The sequence below is a fragment of the Perognathus longimembris genome, chromosome 28 (genome assembly GCF_023159225.1).
Source record: "Perognathus longimembris pacificus isolate PPM17 chromosome 28, ASM2315922v1, whole genome shotgun sequence".
In the NCBI taxonomy this organism is placed as follows: domain Eukaryota; kingdom Metazoa; phylum Chordata; class Mammalia; order Rodentia; family Heteromyidae; genus Perognathus; species Perognathus longimembris.
This window is the reverse complement of record NC_063188.1, coordinates 50609320-50628154: the sequence shown is the minus strand read 5'-3', so window position 1 is coordinate 50628154 and position 18835 is coordinate 50609320. Positions and strand designations below refer to the sequence as shown.

The following is an 18835-nucleotide window of genomic DNA, read 5'->3' as shown; positions in this document are numbered from 1 at the left end:
GTATCCTTTTCATTTACTGAGTTTTAACTGATTCAATTCATCATATTGTTTCCAATTTTTAAAGCATTCTGTAATATTTGACTCTGGAAATTTTGTATTTAGTTGAGTAAAATGATAATTATTTCCTGCTGAAATGCTCTTCTCTTTACATTTCTCACCTTCATGTTGTTGGCCAAACTCTTTCCTTTTTGTTTAAGTAATAATCTAGTCATCATAGTTTTTATTTTCACCGCATCAAATACTGTATTTTCCCTTCAACTCTTTATTTTAAGAAGTGCAATTAATAATACCTACTGTCTGTCAACTAACCACTGGACAGACAGAGAAAGGAAAAGAAGCATCTTGCCTCTGTTTTCCCCAGGGGTGGCCAGGCTATATGCATAGTTGTTTAGCTTTCATATTCCTTCTCAGAATAGCTAGTATATAATATATATTATACATTTGAAAATATTTGTATTTATCCACTATTTTCAATATATTTTCTATCTGCTTCAAAGACAAGGCTAGTTTAGTTAGTGGGATTTCTTTTCATTCTCTTTTTCTTTTAGTTTCTAATGTATATTTACAACTTCTAAAAGATTTTCCTGTACAATTATCAACACATTGCTTTACCTATATTGTGAAAGTCATATGTTTTTAAGTGTGACTGACTGATGAACATATTGGAAATTGTTGAATTAATGGACACATTTCAAATCCTTGGCAAGGCTTTGCAGTAATTACATCTGCTGAACCACTTCATAAGTTGTTGGATGGAGCCCAGTAAAGCTGGAGTTCTTCAGTTTTAGTATTTTAACATACCTGATTATACAATTTACTTTAAGAGCAGTATGTTACCACACATATGGCTCTGTAAATAAATGCGTTAACTGAAGAAATATGAGTTTTACTTGTAAATTATTAATTATTGGAATCATCATTTCATGCTGGTGGAACTGTTAAATAGTTGTATTGGAGATGTGGCAATACTTGTTAATTTAAAAGGTTTATATCATCATTGTTATGAAGTATTAAAATGATATTAGCTTGAATATTCAGTTGTTTTATATGTATATGTTCTATCTCAGTTAATTGTTACAATAACCACAGTTTAAGAAAATATTATTTTCATGAGATATTAGGAAATGAGCCTCCATAAGCTTCTGTATTATCCCAAGAACCATGGATAATACAATAGTACATGGCCTAATATTTAACTTCTGTTAGGATTTGGGGAAGAAGTTATAATCCCCTTTCCATTTATGAATCTGTCTTTATTTAATATACCTTTGCTTGACAAGTGATTTCAGTCAGGAATCTCCTTTAACAGGACCACTGAAAAGCATTCAAATAGACAGGCTAAAATCCCAACAAGAAATGTTTATTTCACCATTTGCTGAAAGTAAAACAATTGCATGCCTTCATTTCAATGTACTGGGAAAAATTCATTCTACTGTCTAGAAAAGAATATGGAAGCACTAATTATTTTTATCTTTATTGTAAAGGTGATGGACAGAGGAGGTACAGTTATATAAATAAGGCAGTGAATATATTTCTTTTGAACTCTGGGCCTGGATGCTGTCCCTGTGTTCTTTTTCTTTAAGGCTAGCACTTTACCATTTGAACCACATCACTACTTTCCACTTTTTCTGTGTTGATTGAAGATAAGAGTCTCAGGGACATTCCTTTCTGGGCTTGAAACACATTAATGTATACATTTAAAATATATTGTATCTATAAGGGTAATGTGATCAATCCAGCACCTTCAATGACTTTCATGTTATTTTTGCATTTAAAAAAGTTGCAAAGTATTCCTAAAAGACTTAGATGTTTATCTCTGCTGTTTTATTACTCAGCTCCTTGGCTTGCATTATTAGCATCAAACTGAGGTATTATATTGTACTTAGGAAGTTATATTTCACTTAATAATCTAGCCTCTGGATCCATTCAGTTGGACATACACAAAAAACACCACAAAAAGATCTGTTAAAATGAAAAATTCATCAGTTACCTCACTCAGAATTTACTCTTTCTGTAGGATTCCTCTAGTATTTGATTGGTAGAAGCATTAGTGGAGATCAATGTTCTTTCGTGTGTGTGTGTGTGTGTGTGTGTGTGTGTATGTGCACACAAGTGCACCGACTGGCTCTTGGTCTTGAACTCAAGGCCTACACACTTTCCTTGAGGGTTTTACATCAAGGCTAGTGCTCTACCACTTGAGCCACAGCTTCACTTCTGGCTCTTTGCTAGATAATTGGTCATGACAGTTTCAGGGACTTCCTTTCCCAGGCTGCCTTTTAATTGTGATCCTCAGAACTTAGCCTCCTAAGTAGGTATGATTTACAGACATGAGCCACTGGTGTCTGGCTATCAATTTCTTAAGAATTAGTGAAACACAATATTATACTTACCTTCTAGTTAAAAGACAAAATAAAAGTTAAAATCAAGTATCTTGCTCTATCTTGTTGTTGTTGTTGTTGTTGTTGTTGTTGTTGTGTGGCTTGAACTCCGGACCTGGGTGCTGTCCTTGAGCTCTTTTGCTCAAGGCTAACAATGTTTTACCACTTTGGTCCACAGTTCCACTTCCGGTTTCCTGCCCAGACTGGCTCAGACCATGACCCTTAGATCTGAGGGTCCTGAATAACTAGGATTACAGGCATCCATCTAATGCTCTATCTTTATGGGTCATATTCAGATCATCCTTTATATTTTGTTAGGAAAGCATACCTTACTCTAGGGACCTGCCTTTTGAGGTGCATTTTCACAAGAGCATATTTCAGTGCTCATGAATATTCTAGAAGTTCATTCTTTAAAATAAATCTTTAGCATGTATACTCAGCAGTTATGTTCAATATTTCAGAAATATGACAGAAGAGAAAAGATCGATTGTTATATTATATAGTTATTTACTGCAAATTGGCTTATATAATATGTTTGTCATTTAGACAGACCACATACCATTAAAGATGACAGAAGAAATTTATATTCAGATAAGAAAACACTGCCACAGACTTGAACATACTAGTTTTAGAGCAGCTTTCAACCTGTAATACTTACACTGAGTAACTTCATTAAAACTTCAAAAGAGTGCCTTGGGTCACACACATACACACATACACATGTGCATACTCCTTGTATTAGCTACATCATATAGGTTATATGTAATGGAGCAGTATATTACCACCCAATTCGGCTCAAGGAAATACAATCTAAAACCAAGATAATTGCAATAAATGAAATGTGTGGCATCCACAGGATAGTGATTAAGATAAGTTTATCATTTACAGTTGGTAATAATGTCAGGATAAAACCATTTTCTTGCCATGTCTAGTTACTCAGTAGGTCATACAGTTGAGTACTGTGCCTTTATGTGATTGAATTCCCTATACATACAAGCTAATCTTTGAAATTCAACAAAGCAATGTTCAGGTTTTAGTCACTGTGTCTTAAAATGGCATGTAGGGAATACTTACAACTTGTAGCATCTTAATTTAGAAATAAATGTACTGGGACTTTGAGTTTTACATCTACTGAGTAAAATATGTCATCCTAAGTCTTAGAACAATTTATTTGAGCAACCCTTTGGTGAATACGTAATGTTCAATTGTTGAGTACACTCAAGATATGATTTCCTATTAAATCCAGAAATAAACTTATATAAAACCTATTAATTTTTGAAGCTTTTGAACTTAACTCGAGACCCTTTAGGATGATGCTGATGCTAAAATTATAGATTTGTTTGTCTTTCAGAGTGATGCTGATATATTGGCACAACACTTGTCTGACATGTTGTCCTATCAAACACAGCTCCAGAGATTTCATGTAGTTCTTAGAGTCCTTTGAATCATGTTAATATAACCATTGCTTTGGACATAGAACCAAGTTACTTCTCTCTTTCTTGCTGAACAATTCTCTGCTCAGTTTTTTTTCCCTAATTTCCACTTGTTCTTTCTGATACTCCTTTAGTTCTCCTTAGCTGCTTCCTTCTCTCCTTCCCTCCCTCCCTCCTTCCCTCCTTTGCTTTCTTCATTTATTTTAATGGTACTGGGCTTTGAACTCAAAGCATGCATAATAAGTATGTACCTCATGATGTGATCCAGGCCTCAGCATCTTTTTGTGTTGGTTATTTTTAAAGTAGGTCTCCCTTCACTTCATGGGCCATCTTGAGGTTGTGTTTTATCTTAGCCATGACAGATGTGCACCTAGGGATTTTACTTCCCTTGTAGCTGATAGAAGAGGGACCCATCGGCATGCACAGCCATTGGTTAAGATGGAGTCTCTCAAACTTCTTTTTGCCTAAGAATGTCCTCCAACTTTGATCCCGTAATCTCTGACTCCCAGCTTGCTAGTATTATAAGCTTACGTAATCATAACTGGCATTTATTTTTGAGAGCTTATTTTGACAACAGTGCCAGAATTGGTTTGGACAGGTGCCTCTGAAAATCAGTCCAAGGACTCTAGTAGCGAGTGGGAGAGTCATTAAGAGTTTAGGTGAGCAAGGTCACTCACTGTGTGAATTGGAAGGAAAGCTGCAAAGTCAATGCCATATTCTGCAAGGACTGAAAGGTACAAAGATGTCAATGGTATGTATCAGACTGGGGTAATCAGTGAGGGCAAGGGCTTGTAGAATAATATAGATATGCTCTTTTCTTGATATTTATTTAATTTTATTAATTAATTATATGAAGTTTGAATTTCAGAATTCAGAATATGAGTACAATGCATCTTGATCAATACCACCAACTCCATTGTTCTCCCCCCTTTGTCCCTACCCTCAAGTTATGTAGTTCATTTTTTTACATCATGTACATTGAATATAATGATAGCATTTGCTCACCCTTCCTCCTTTCATTCATGTGCCCCCCATTCTTGTTATCTGTGTATTTTTAGTATATGAGAATAACACCTGACAGATATTGGAAATTTAGAAATTTCCAGTTGAAACAACTATGCCTCAAATAAGGAAGAAAACTAATAACCTTGCTCACTGAATTGCAGTTAATTTTGGTTGAAGTGAAGATGCTGTATTATTTTACACAAAGCTACTTGTATTCTAGCATTGTCTGACACAGTTTCCTGAAAGGAAGGAAGTGTTGGAAATATGCATTTCCCCAGCAGGAGTCACCAGCTATAAGACTTCTGAGCATAACATTTAACTAGTATAACTGAGGCATAGAACTTTTATTCATTTACACAGTAATTTTAAGTTTAAATTTAAATAACCATGTGACCTGTGGGTACTTTATTGGTGATTGCCTCCCTGGAGGACCATCCAATGTACTACTATTGTACTTCTAATTAAACTTGAAGTTCCTGGTCCATCACCCCAGGATGTGGCTCTTCCTGTATACAATTTCCAGTGCAAAAAAGTAAATAAACTGTCTAGTAGACCTTGTCATTTGGAGAGAATAATTGCTATCAAGATTTTTCTTCCACCTTGAATTCCAGATATAGCATATATATCACAGTACTGCCCTGGATCAAGCTGAGACTTACTAAATATTCTATCTATTGACTACCTATTAAAAAACAAATGAAAATAGAGTATGACAAAATTTGTGGATTATAGAATCCATGTACATTCATGTAGTTTTTCCATTCATATGTTAACATTTCAAAATATACTTTACTCTGGTTTCTTGTCTATCTGAGAGAGAGAGAGAGAAAAAGAGAGAGAGAGAGAGAGAGAGAGAGAGAGAGAGAGAGAGAGAGGAGCAAGAGAGCACATTTAACACTTTAGATACCATACTGCTTGTAGAGGGAAAACAATCTCAGTTAATGTAATGATCCTATTATGACTTAAAACATATTTTACTCAAAAAAGCTACGTGGTGTTTAAGTTAATCAAATGATATGCATTCATCTAAGATTCTAACATAGTATTGTATGACTAAGAGAAGCTTGATTTTTGCCATGTGCTTCATAAATTGCTGGCCATTTGGCTGCTTGTTCTTTGCTTTGTGTTTGTAAGAATTACGGAAAAGAGATCATTTCCAAGGTATCTTTTCAAATAATGTGACTTATTTGTTTGATCATCACTACAAAAAGCTCAAAGTCCAGCACAACAATGTTCATCGCAGCACAATTTGTCATAGCTAGAATCTGGAACCAACCCAGATGCCTCTCAGTAGACAAATGGATCAGGAAAATGTGGTACATATACACAATGGAATTTTATGCCTCTATCAGAAAGAATGACATTGTCCCATTTGTAAGGAAATGGAAGAACTTGGAAAAAGTTATACTAAGTGAAGTGAGCCAGACCCAAAGAAACATGGACTCTATGGTCTCCCTTATTGGGAATAATTAGTACAGGTTTAGGCAAGTCATAGCAGAGCATCACAAGAGCCCAATAGCTATACCCTTATGAACACCTAAGATGATGCTAAGTGAAATGAATTCCATGTTATGGAAACAATTATTATATCACAGTTGTAACTACTTTCAACGTCCCATGTGTATCTGTAGCTTCTATTATCGATGATGTTCTTGTATCACCTTCCTGTGGTTGTACCTACACTATCTCTGTAATCTTATCTGAGTATATTGGAAACCATGTATACTGGTATTGGAAGCAGGAAATTGAAAGGGAATACCAAATTTGAGAGACACAGGGTAAAAAAAGACAAACAACTACAAAAGCAATACTTGCAAAACTGTTTGGTGTAAGTGAACTGAACACCTCCGGGGTGGGGGAGGGAAAGGAGGAGGAGGGAGGGGGGTGTGAGGGACAAGGTAACAAACAGTACAAGAAATGTATCCAATGCCTAACGTATGAAACTGTAACCTCTCTGTACATCAGTTTGATAATAAAAATTTGAAAAAAAATAAAAATAAAAATAGTAATGACACACAGCAGGAAGAGAGAAAAAAAGCTCAAAGTAAGTACATTTTTATAAATGTATTTTTTTCATATTCAGGTCCATTCTTTTGAGTGTGCTATCTATATTTTCTTAGCAAGTGGTCATTAAATGTGTGCTTTCCAATTTATAATAGCTCTTTTGCTTTATTGTTCTTCTTCAATTTCAAAAGACACACCCGACTTGAGTTTGCAAAACAGAGATCTTTTCAAAGTGTGAAATACTTCCAGATGATACACTTAAAACTAGTAGTCTTAGAAACTCAGCCCCACAGGCATCGTAGTTTATGGATTTATAAAAAGCTTCACTGCTCACTAGGGGTAGAAAATAGTAACTGATTTACTGAATTATCCTCTTATTGTGATTTCAGCGAATGTTTTACTCATTTCCTTGCTGATTTTTAAAAGCAATGCACAATTAAAAAGTGAAGAATCTGAGGTTAGGAATGATAATTGTTTGTGTTTAGAGTATTACTGTTGCGTTTCTTTTTCTTATTGTAAAGGTGATATACAAAGGAGTACAGTTACATAAGTAAGGCAATAAGTACAATTCTTGTCACTGTTGGGTTTCTTTATATCCATTTGAACAATTTTGGTGTTTTGGCTTATAGGCTTATGTTAATATTTTCAAAGTGCATCATAATGATATAGAAACATCACTTTTCAGACAAGTGACTGTAGTAAGCATTCTATTACTATATATTTTAGAAGAATGTGAGTTGAAGAAGTGCTAATTTTAATGCAAATTAGCATAGCTATTATGCAGAACAGTTGAGAGGTTATTCAAAAACTTCAGTACTGAGCTACCATATGATTCAATCATCTCACTCCTGGGTATATATGTAAAGAAAATGAAGTTAACTAGAAAAGAGGCACCTATAAATTTTTGTGTTTTTATGATACTATTCACAGTATCTAAGATATGGACCTGACTATGGTACCCATCAAGGAATGTATGGAAAGAGAAGTTGTATATTCATTGTAATATTCTCCAAATGTCAAAAATGGGTTTGTTAGATCCCAAATTCTCACTCCAGGGAATTAATTGATTGTAATGAAATAATTTAAATAGCCCTTTTGTTACAATGTAATTAGTAATAGTGTCAAACTTAAAAGAAAAATTTAAGTCCGATATCTAATAAACTAAATTCAATGGACTTATATGTAACCATTACATTTTATGAATATGATATCTAAAGCTATATGGCAGTGTTTACTTTGTAATAAGGGGTAGTCATATGAATAAAGCCTGAGGTGTAACTAAAAGATGTAAAAATAACTATGATACTGAACTTTGAAAATAGGAGGATGTTGATTTTTCTATCATTTCAAAACAGAAATGCATACAATTTATAGCATACCCCAGAGGCCCAGTTCTATACTCCATACAGAAGAAGGGCAGTGTTTTAGGCAGCAGATGGGTTCTATCATCCAGGTGGAGATGCTAATGTCACAATATCAGCATGGGAAACAGGGCAGAAACACTGACCTTTGAATGAATGGAGCACATCAAGCACACAGACAGAGCTGCCTACAAAAACATTCTGTTCTCTAAACCCAGACAGTCTGTTACTGCAGTGATTGCAATTTAACCATTTAGCCTTTTGTTCAAAGTACTTTCCTTAAAAGAATGTCCTGGATATCATTCAGTGGCTGATTCCTATATGGTTTTAAGATGTGGTCTGTCCACACAGTACATTTGTTGCCAAACACAGTAGCAATGCTACTTTGCATTATGAAAATAGAGTAGCTTACCCTTATGCATTTTTTTCTGTGCTTTGTAGTGTGGGTAATCCAAGGAAAATATAACTTCACAATTAAAAACCAGAGTTTCATATTTTGTCCAGATGACTTTACAAAAGTCTGTTATTCCTGAAAATGCTTCCTTGAGTGCTGATCTGCAAGAATGAGATAATTCTGATTCCTACTATATATTTTTCATGTTTCTATGCTTTTATAAGTGTATGCTTTTTGAGCGAATGAATATTAGAAGTTTGGAATGGGAGGCAGTAGTGGTAATATTTGTTTCTAAATGTTATTCATTCTGATTCAAAGTTTGGTGAGACAATCAGTAGAGCTGATGGACCTGTATAATTAGTAAGAACAGTTCCAGTTTTTGAAGTGGTTGCTTAAATCCCTAGAAATCTTGCAATTCGCCCATATTCAATCATAGTAATTTTTTAGAGGTAATGTTAATGATTACATTTCTAAAAACAAAATGAAAAAGAACCAGGGAAGGGAAGGGGAACATCAAAATGGTGAAACAAATGGTAAAAGTGAACCAATGAAACAATACTTACAAGACAATATGCTGTAAACCAACTGTACAACTTGGGAGGGGGAGGAATTGGGGAGAAGGAAAGGTGGGAGAAAATGAGGGAGAAGGTAAGTTTGACAAGAAATACTCACTACCTTACCTATGTAACTGTAACCCCTCTGTATATCACCTTGACATTAAAAATAAATAAAATTTAAAAGATAAAAGGAACCTCTTATGGAAAATTATCAAATTGAAATATGTTCATATTTCTATATTTTCAGGTGGAAGTGAATCTTCCTGGGATAAGGATAAGATGCAGTCTCCTCTTGCTCCTCCTGGACCTCAACATGGAATTGCTCATGCAACACTTGCTGGCCAGCCAGGTCTTGCAACAGCTCCTACTCTCAATCCATTGCAGCAAAACAACCTGCTAACCAATAGTATGTACACTATGTTCCCAAAATATGTCTTAAGCAAAATATAAACCTAGACCCACTAGATTCCTTGGCTAACAAGGATTAGTTTGTTCTTTTTAAAATAAAGTTTAATGATTTGAACTCATAAGGAGAAGAAAAGAGGGATTCATTTCAAATTAGCAGAGTCACAGAATGGAGGTAGCTGGCAAGGGTGGGCTATTTAGCAGAGTACTAAAGAATTTTGGCTGTATTCACACAAAGTGGAGGTTGAATTCCTCAACACTGTTGCATTTTGTGAATTCACTTAACCTTCCTAAATCTTGATTTTTACAACATAAAATAAGGAATAAAAATACAGGAACTTAAAATTATTGTGAAGGATAAAAATGACAAAAAAACACAAGTTGTTAATTGTGAATTGCCTGAAGTCTATACTGTTATAAGCGTTATGATTGCTTAGTCATCTAACTAGAGCTAATTTATACAAATTCAGATGTGGATAAACTTTTTGTGACTTCAAAGACTCAGGGATCTTTTCGTATCAAAGTAGATCTTTTTAATACTACATAGATAAAATTCTACCTTGGTTACAAACAGGAAGCCTACTTGAAAAGCTTCAATGTTTCTTTTACTAATATATTCATTTCTGCTTGAACTCTAGGGTTAAAAAAGCAGAATAATTAAAAATAATTTCCTAATATTAGCAAAATTCATAAGCTTGATGTCATATTAAAGAAGTTATGAACTGAAAGATCCAATATCTTCATAAAATTGAATATTTACAAACTGCAGATGAAACAAATGCCCTAAACTTTGTAAATTCTTGCACTATAAGAATGTCATAGTCATATCTGTGGCAGTGTGGGTAACAGAGGATTTCTGGTTTGTGGTGTGAAGTATGAAAAATATTGACAGACAATAGGCACATTTCAGCCAGGCAGCATCAGCTCACAGATGTAATTCTACCTCCTTAGACAGACTGGTCTGAGGGCAGCCTGGACAGAAAAGTCCATGAGAGTCTATCTCAAAAATAACAAAAAACAAAAACAAGACTGGAGTCATGGTTTCAGTGGTAACATGCCAGTCTAGTCAAGTTCTTGATTTCAAATTCCAGTACTGCTAAAAAAAAGGAAAGATAAGAAAAAGAAAATGAATATTTTTAAGTTTAAAAAGCCACTGTAGCAGAGTATTGGTGGCTTATGCATGTAATTCTAGCTATATGGGAGTAAAAAAAACTCAAAGTACTCTAAACTAACCATTTGTGGAGTATGATGCTTCATACTTTTCATCTAAGCAATTTATGAGTTTAAGATTCAGATGATCATGGTTCATGCCAACCTAGGCAAAAACTTTCATGAAATCCCATCTTAACAGAAAATGCTTAGTGTGGTGGTATACACCTGTCATCTCAGCTATGGTAAGGAAGAATGAAAAGTAAGATCATGATTCATTTTGGCACAGTCAAAAAGCAAATTTTCTTCCTCAAAAAATAATCAGAGGAGAAAAGGTTGATAGGCATGGCTCACTAGTAGAGAAACTTCCCAGCAATCACAAAGCCCCAAATTCAAATGCTAGTCCACCCTCCCCCCGCCACACACATAAAATTAAAAGAGCCCATCTAAAAATGCAAAATAGCATTTGATTTCAAGTTATGACATTCAGGAAAAGGCAAATGTAAAGAGATAGTAAAAAGATGAGCACTAGTGGCTGGTACCAGTGGCTCACCTCTCTAATCTTAGCTACTCAAGAGGCTGAGATTGGAGGAGTGCAGTTAAAAGTCAGCCTGACCAGGAAAGTCTGTGAGACTCTTATCTCCAATTAACACCAGAAGACCAACAGTTGAAATGTGGCTCAAGTTGTAGAGCACCAGCCTTTAGTATAAAAGCTAAAGAACAATGCTCAGGCCCTGAGTTGAAACACCAGGTCTGGAACAAAATCAAAAGATGAGTAGTTGACATAAGTTATGGAAAAGACATAATAGGTAAAACACAAATAATTTTAATTAGTGTAATTATTCTGTATAATATAGTATTACATAATATTATATACTTATTTTTTTCTTATTTATTGTCAAAGTGATGTACAGAGAGGTTACAGTTTCATATGTTAGGCCGTGGGTACATTTCTTGTACTGTTTGTTACCTCCTCCCTCATTCCCCCTCCCCCCTGCCCCTTTCCCTCTCCCTCATGAGTTGTTCAGTTGGTTTACACCAAATGGTTTTGCAAGTATTGCTTTTGGAGTCGTTTGTCTTTTTATCTTTTGTCTTTCAATTTTGTTATTCCCTTTCACTTCCCTAGTTCTAATACCAGTATATACAATATCCAGTGTACTCAGATGAGATACAGTGATAGTGCGGGTACAACCAGAGGAAGGGGATACAAGAGGATCATCAACAATAGAAGCTATGGTTTCACATGGCATGTTATTGTATACTTATGTTAGCCTGAAGATATATACAATAGAAAAAAGAAAACTATTATCCAAACTATGGACTCTCGTCAATCAACATTTATCAATCTTAGTCAATTGTAATTAATGTGCCACACTAATCTATACACAGAAAGCAGAGCAGTTATGTAACTTCCCAGTAGAGTTACTTCTTTTTTTTAACATTTAAAATATTCTTTATTGAAACAAACTACAGGAAATAGAAATATAGATTTTGTTGCCATTGTTATTGTTGATGGTGGTGTTGTTTTTGCTTTGGGTTTTATTTTTCTTCTAGCGGAGTAAAGGGGGACACAGAAATGGAGGAAGGGTGAACAAATGTAATCATGCTTTTCAGTAGACCCTATGTGTAAATTGTGGGCAGGGATGGGAGGGGGTAGCTGGGGGAAAGTAAAGGAAGGGGTGACATTGTCCAAAAACAAAGTACTACCTGACATATGAAATGAGAGCCCCTCTGTACAACATCTTAGTAATGAATTATTTTTTTAAATATCAGGGAATGGGGGGGAGGGTTAAAGGATAGTGATAGAAGGGCTGAAGACATGGATGTATTATATGATTGGAAATGTACCAATGACCCCCTATAAAACTAGTGGTAGTCAGGCTTAGGTGGCTCACACCTGTAACCCTAGCTACTGAGGAGGCTGAGATCAGAGGATCACAGAAGTGGTGCTGTGGCTCAAAGTGGTAGAGTGTTAGCCTTGAGCCAAGAAAGAGTTGGTAATAAAAATAAAAATACTAATAAACCTCCTGGAATGCATTGCCAAGACAACCAGTTCCTTGGGCATAAGACTAGCACCTCTGAGGACCATCCAGTGGCTGCTACTCCTATTCTTCCTCAAGTTGCTAGTGGCCCCTCTATCTGGGGTGGCCTCCACCCTGACAGACATTGAGGAATGCAAAAGGCAAGAAGGCACACAGCAGGGATAGGAACCAATCTCCTTTGTTTCTCAGAAAGTACACCTGGTGGGAAAGAAACATGTGCATGTGTACAATAGGTGGATTGTGTCCCACCTATAAATCTGGGCAAAATATGAAATCGTATCTGTAAAATAATCAGTGTAAAAGAGGGCTGGAAGCTGCAAGTATGACCTAGTGGTAGAGTACTTGCCTTGTTTACATGAAGCCCTGGGCTCGATTCCTCAGCACCATATATATAGAAAAGGCCAGAAGTTGTGCTGTGGTACTCAAGTGGCAGAGTGCTAGCCTTGAGCAAAAGAAGCCAGGGACAGTGCTCAGGCCCTGAGTTCAAGCCCCAGGACTGGCAAAAGAAAAGGGCTGGAAAGATGGTTTCAGCTATAGAGCACCTGCATAGCCAGCATAAGGCACTGAGTTCAGACTCCAGAACCAATCAATGTCAGCACACAAAAAAAAGAACTCCAAGTAATCTATGTTTTATTTTATATACTTACTGGAGAAACTGGGATTTGAAGTCAAGGCCTTATAACTGTAAAAAGCACTTTTAGCATTTGAGTCCCACTAAATGTGATTAAATGTCACAAAGCTTCCCTTCTACCTATTACTAGAAAGCATATTTGCTGTGTACCATTCACCCCTGAGTCAGGAGACAATTATCATTTCTTAATCTGAGTAGAATTGGCTATGCAAATGTGCTCACTTACTAGGACCTTATCACATTTTCTCATGAGTACTTCCCTTCATGTTTTAGCTTAAGGAAAACCCACTTATACCACTGAGCTTCGCCTCCAGCTACAAAACCTGAAATGACCAAGTGCTATGAACTCTGGGAGTAGTGGCACATGGGACTTAAGACAACTAAGGCTGGAGAACTGGTGGCTAACCTGAGTACATAGCAAAACTCTGTCCTTTACAGAAAAGCCTTCATTAGGTGGTACAATCTTACAGGGCCATCATGGTACATGTAATCTGCTGTACAGAATGTCAATATAGCTAGGTACCAGTGGTTAATTGATGCCTATAATCCTACCTACTCAGGAGGCTGAGATCTGAGGGTTGAGATTCAAAGCCAGCCCAAGCAGGCTTTGTCATAAACTTTCACAACATTCTTATCTCCAATTAAAAACCAAAACAGATGGTAGTGGAGGTGTGGCTTAAGTAGTAGAGGCTAGCCTTGAACACAAAAGGACAGGGACAACACTCAGGCTCTGAGTTCAAGCACAAGGCTGTATCACATCACCACAAAACAAAGCCCATTTATTGTCTTTTTGGGGTTTTTTTTTGGCAGAATGTCACAATGCAGCTCAAGCTAGTCTGGAACTTGTGATACTTCTGCCTCAGTTCCACCTCACTCACTCATTCACCCACACACTAACTCACCCACCCACCCAATGAGAAGTGTCTTGGGAAAATGAAGATACCACATCAGACAGAAAATAGCATAACCAAATCTAACAGCACAAAGAAAAGGCTTACTTTAAGCAAAGTATCGTTATATTACTATTCATATTCAAATATGTAGCAAATAATGGAAGGGGGTGATCAAGATGCACTATACTCATAACTGTAATCTCTTGTACTTAATGATTTTTTTAAAAAATTATAAAAGTAGCTCAAAAATATGTAGCAAATTATGTTAAAAAATATACAAAAATCAAGCTGGGCACTGGTGGCTCATGCCTATAATCCTAGCTACTCAAGAGGCTGAGATCTGAGGATCAAGGTTCAAAGCCAGCCTGGGCAGGAAAGTCTGTGAGACTCCTCCAATTAACCACCAGAAAACTGGAAGTGGCGCTGTGGCTCCAGTGGTAGAGCACTTAAGTTGGAGAACTCAGGGACAACACCCAGACCCAGAGTTTAAGCCCCACAACAGACAAAAAAAAAACAAAAAACATTTAAGAAACGGAATGGACTGAGCATGACAGATCTCTTAATACACAATAAGACTGGACTTTTGGCCAAGTTCTATTAATTTTTTTTAATTCTCTTGGGGTTTATCTCCTGGTCTTCTGTTATCTTTTCTGCAGGTCGCTTCTTCAATCCCTTCATTTTCCTGGTTTGCAGTTTGCCTAGGTCCTGTTCCTGCATGTGAATCTTTCCATAAGTTGTACCAAAAGTATCTTGAGAGATATTTTTTCTCTTCTTTGGCTTGAGAGCTTTGGGGATTTTCATAGACAGTTTATAAAGATCATCTGAGGCCAGGTGTGTCCTCCTCAGAACCAGATCCAATGACGGCCCCATCTCCTCCAATTCAATCCGTGGTGTTCTGCAGCCAGATTTCTTCAACAACAGCTTATAACTTCGGAAGTAAACCTTCCCATTCAGTGCAGTGAAGTGCAGAACATACTCCAATCCAGCCAGGCGGATATTTGATACTGTGGGGCCTCTGAAAAAATCAATAAGAAGATTTTTTAGTCTTCGATAGTCTTCTGTTACATCAAAATCATCACCAGCAAACACCAACAAGGGTTTTGTTCCCTCAGGACATTTACTGTTCTTAATATCCTTTAGAGACACAAACTTCTCAACAACTAATTCAATCATATCCAGCACATGGTAGTCATACATACGACCTATTACTAAATTATTTGGCCGCTTCTTATTATGGGAGCCAAACATGAATAGAGAACAATCTGACTTCTTTGAAAAAAATTTCAGTGATGTCTGATCCTCAAATGGTCTTGTAATATTTTTCTTTTTATATAGAACGCCATATGGTTTTTTCAGTGCATACACATCTTTGAGAACTTGTGTCACTATGGCATTAGCATTTCCCCCTTTAATCAGCATGGCATTTTTAATATTTTCACTCAGCTTGGGTTCTCTCTTCTCAAGGAATCGCTTGGCCCTTTTTGTTTTGGGTTTTATAACTCGATCTAAAGAATCCATGGCTACTTCAACCCAAACCGGGGAAACGCACCCTCACGGTGTCTAGAGTTACTTCTATTAATTATTACAAAAAGAACTTTTATCATAGGAAAATAAACATAGAGATTTAGCCACCAGAGGAAGTCATTGCCTTAAAGGAATGGTAAAGTGAAATAAAAGTGTAGAGAACTGTGAATAATCCCATGGAGACTGCATGTGGATTTACATAGAAGGATAAAATGAGATACTGATAAAAGTAATTTTGTGTGAGATCAAGGAACTTGAGGAACCTGTATTATATTCTCATGAAAGGAAGTAGCCATTAGACATCTTAAAACTGGACAGCATGAGTAAATGAAAAGGCACAGGAAGAACACTGAGGAAGATGCAGTGTTGCTATCACAGGTTATGATGCCTAGTATCTCTATAGAAATGTACAGATATTTTAGAGGACTACATGCAAGTAAAATATAGAAAGAGTATTAAAGAATTACTGATATTTATACCTTTAATGGCTAGGAGGTGCTGGTCTTCTGCCTTCACATGAAATCATAAGAATCGTTAAAATACCAAAATGCATTAGAAATGATGTTCATAGTAACTTTTATAATGTCTTTGAGGTTAACCTGAATGAAATGACCCATTTTGAATGACTTTTTATAAAAAGATTCATCCCCATTAGAAAACTATTAAAAGTCCGGTACACATTTGATATATGATATATGAATACCCCAGATAAATGGGGTATGTGTACTATTGATAGATTTTAATTCAATAACTTCAGCTTTAAGAAATGCCTGATTTCTATAATTTGCTATTCATTTTTAATGTGTATTTATTGTCTTCAAGCAATTGTACAAAGGAGTTGATATTTAACAAAGTTGTATGTGAATACAATGAGTCTTTTTCAGTGTCACTCCTTTCATCATTCTCAATCATCCCTCCCAACCCATCCTTCTCCCAATTTCCTTAGTTTTGTAGAATATTCTTTAAAATTTTATGGCTACATTCTCCCCATCTTTCTCTCTTCACTCATGTACTCCCTTGCCTTTTAAGTACATGTTTCCTGGTGATTATTTTGAATTAGCCTTTCTAAGGAACTACAGCTTTTGAGTTCTCCCTTGAATCTATCATATTTCAGTTAATATAGTTGCTAATTTTATATGCTTCAAATGTAGTACTCATGTGAGGTCACTGTTAAACTGGGTTATCTTAGCTTCTTGAACCGTATAGCCAATTGATGGTTAGTTATTACAGGTCATGATTCAAAATTGTGACCTGAATGTTTTTCATGGATATTTGAAATGGTAAATGAATTATATTTTAAAATTGTCAATGGGCTGTTAAATTTTGTTTTTTTTTTGAACATAATAAAATTTTAATTAATACAGTATTCTGGATACAATAGTACACCACTAGATAAGAACCACATTTGCCTCAGAAATCTATGATAGTTTGGGTTAAGATAAAGCAAGGTTTGGGATAGCCACTTCACTATTCACATTCTAACCAATGCCAACCAGAAGCTGAAGCAAACTTTAGCCTAAGATTTTCAGCAAAGGTGTAGAAATTATCTTCCATGTAAATGAGTCACATTATGGGCTGTTAAATTTTGTTTGTAATTTGTATTTAGTTTGCGTGCCAATTGGTCTCTACATAGCATATCTCTTGGTATAACCAGATGGTGTCTGTGTGTCTCCGAAAATCTTTGGTGAATGAAGAAATATTATTATGTTGTGAATGGAAGTGTGAATAACTTTGAATGGCAAGCCTGACACTGATGGCCGCCTTCCATCGGCAGTTTGATCAATCTGTGTCTGCAATCCTGGTTATGTAAAGAAGAACTGAAGTCTAAAATTACATTAGGTTTGAGATAAATAAGAGTGTTATGTAGAAACATATTTATGTAATTGTATTTATATTGAGTATAATGTGAAGGTTTTAGAAGAATGATAAACCACGTAAATATGTACTGTAAAATAACCTTATCGTGATACTATAAGCTATATTATGTGTAAAACATATAAACAAACATGTTCATCTAAGCAAATTTATCTGACTGAGAACAAACTCTAAATGAAAAGTGAGTGAGTTCTATATATAATTGATTATATTGTGTTTATCTTTCTGTGCCTGGCTTATTTCACTTAGCATAATGACTCCCAGGGTAGTAAATATTTGGAGGGCTGTATATGTTAGTCAGATATATGTATATACATATACATATACATACAAATGTACATCCATACATATATTGTGATCTCACTTTTTAGTCACAAATACATAAATCATGTTTTGATAATTTATATAAAACATATAACAAAAAGAATCTCAGTGCTCAACCAAGATTCAGTTCAGGCAGTATAAAGTATAAAGGTGAATTTTTCTTGACTACATCTGACTTGGAAGAAATCACATTAAATATATCAGTTTTTGCATTATTAGAACTATATCAAGGAATTTTAAAAAGTAGCATTTTTTCTTGGTTGAGGGGAGAACTGATCAAACTAAACAGAGTCCAGAGGGCAAAGACATAAAACCAAGAGAAGGGACAATAAACTTGGCAAAGTCTAGAACTAAGATTCAGAAATACATGCAGATCAAAGGTGTAAGAGTGTGAAGCAGAAAGTCCAGACACATTATGAGTGTCCAAGAAGGTGCTCATAGAATAATCAGTGATTTGTGGAATTAATCCAATATCAGTTATATCAAAATAGGAGCTTTGACACTACACTTGTATTATCCAAATCCTGCATTTACCTTTCAGTAACCAGATGACCTAGAGAAAATAATTTCACCAATCTTAGTTTTTCCTTTAATAAAAGAAACAAAGAAACATCCCTTTCTGGTATTCACTAAGTAGACAGGAAACAACTTCCTATTGCTTTTGTTCAGTTATGATAACGAGATATAGCAGGTGATTACAAAGATGTACTGTGGGCATTTATATAGTTGATATTTATAATTATGTTAAAAGGTAAAATCATTTAAAGAAAATGCTTGTCATTTGTTCAGCTTCATAACAAAAATGAATCTCAGGGAGAATAATTTCAAGCAAATCTTTATATATTATAAAGGATGAATTT

The 18835-nt window shown here is 35.5% G+C and overlaps 2 protein-coding genes across 2 annotated transcripts in view; one reads left to right on the top strand and one right to left on the bottom strand.

The window, feature by feature from the left end:
• The window catches only part of Dach2 (dachshund family transcription factor 2), a 494618-nt gene that overhangs the window by 368770 nt on the left and 107013 nt on the right, over positions 1-18835 (top strand). The window contains exon 4 of the mRNA XM_048336074.1: positions 9380-9538. Within this exon, the coding sequence (XP_048192031.1) occupies positions 9380-9538 (159 nt within the window). The remainder of the gene's footprint in view (positions 1-9379; positions 9539-18835) is intronic.
• Positions 14679-15806, bottom strand: LOC125343582 (ribosome production factor 2 homolog). The gene has a single exon (XM_048336075.1). The coding sequence runs from the start codon at positions 15768-15770 to the stop codon at positions 14850-14852; it is 921 nt and encodes a 306-aa protein (XP_048192032.1). The 5' UTR covers positions 15771-15806; the 3' UTR covers positions 14679-14849.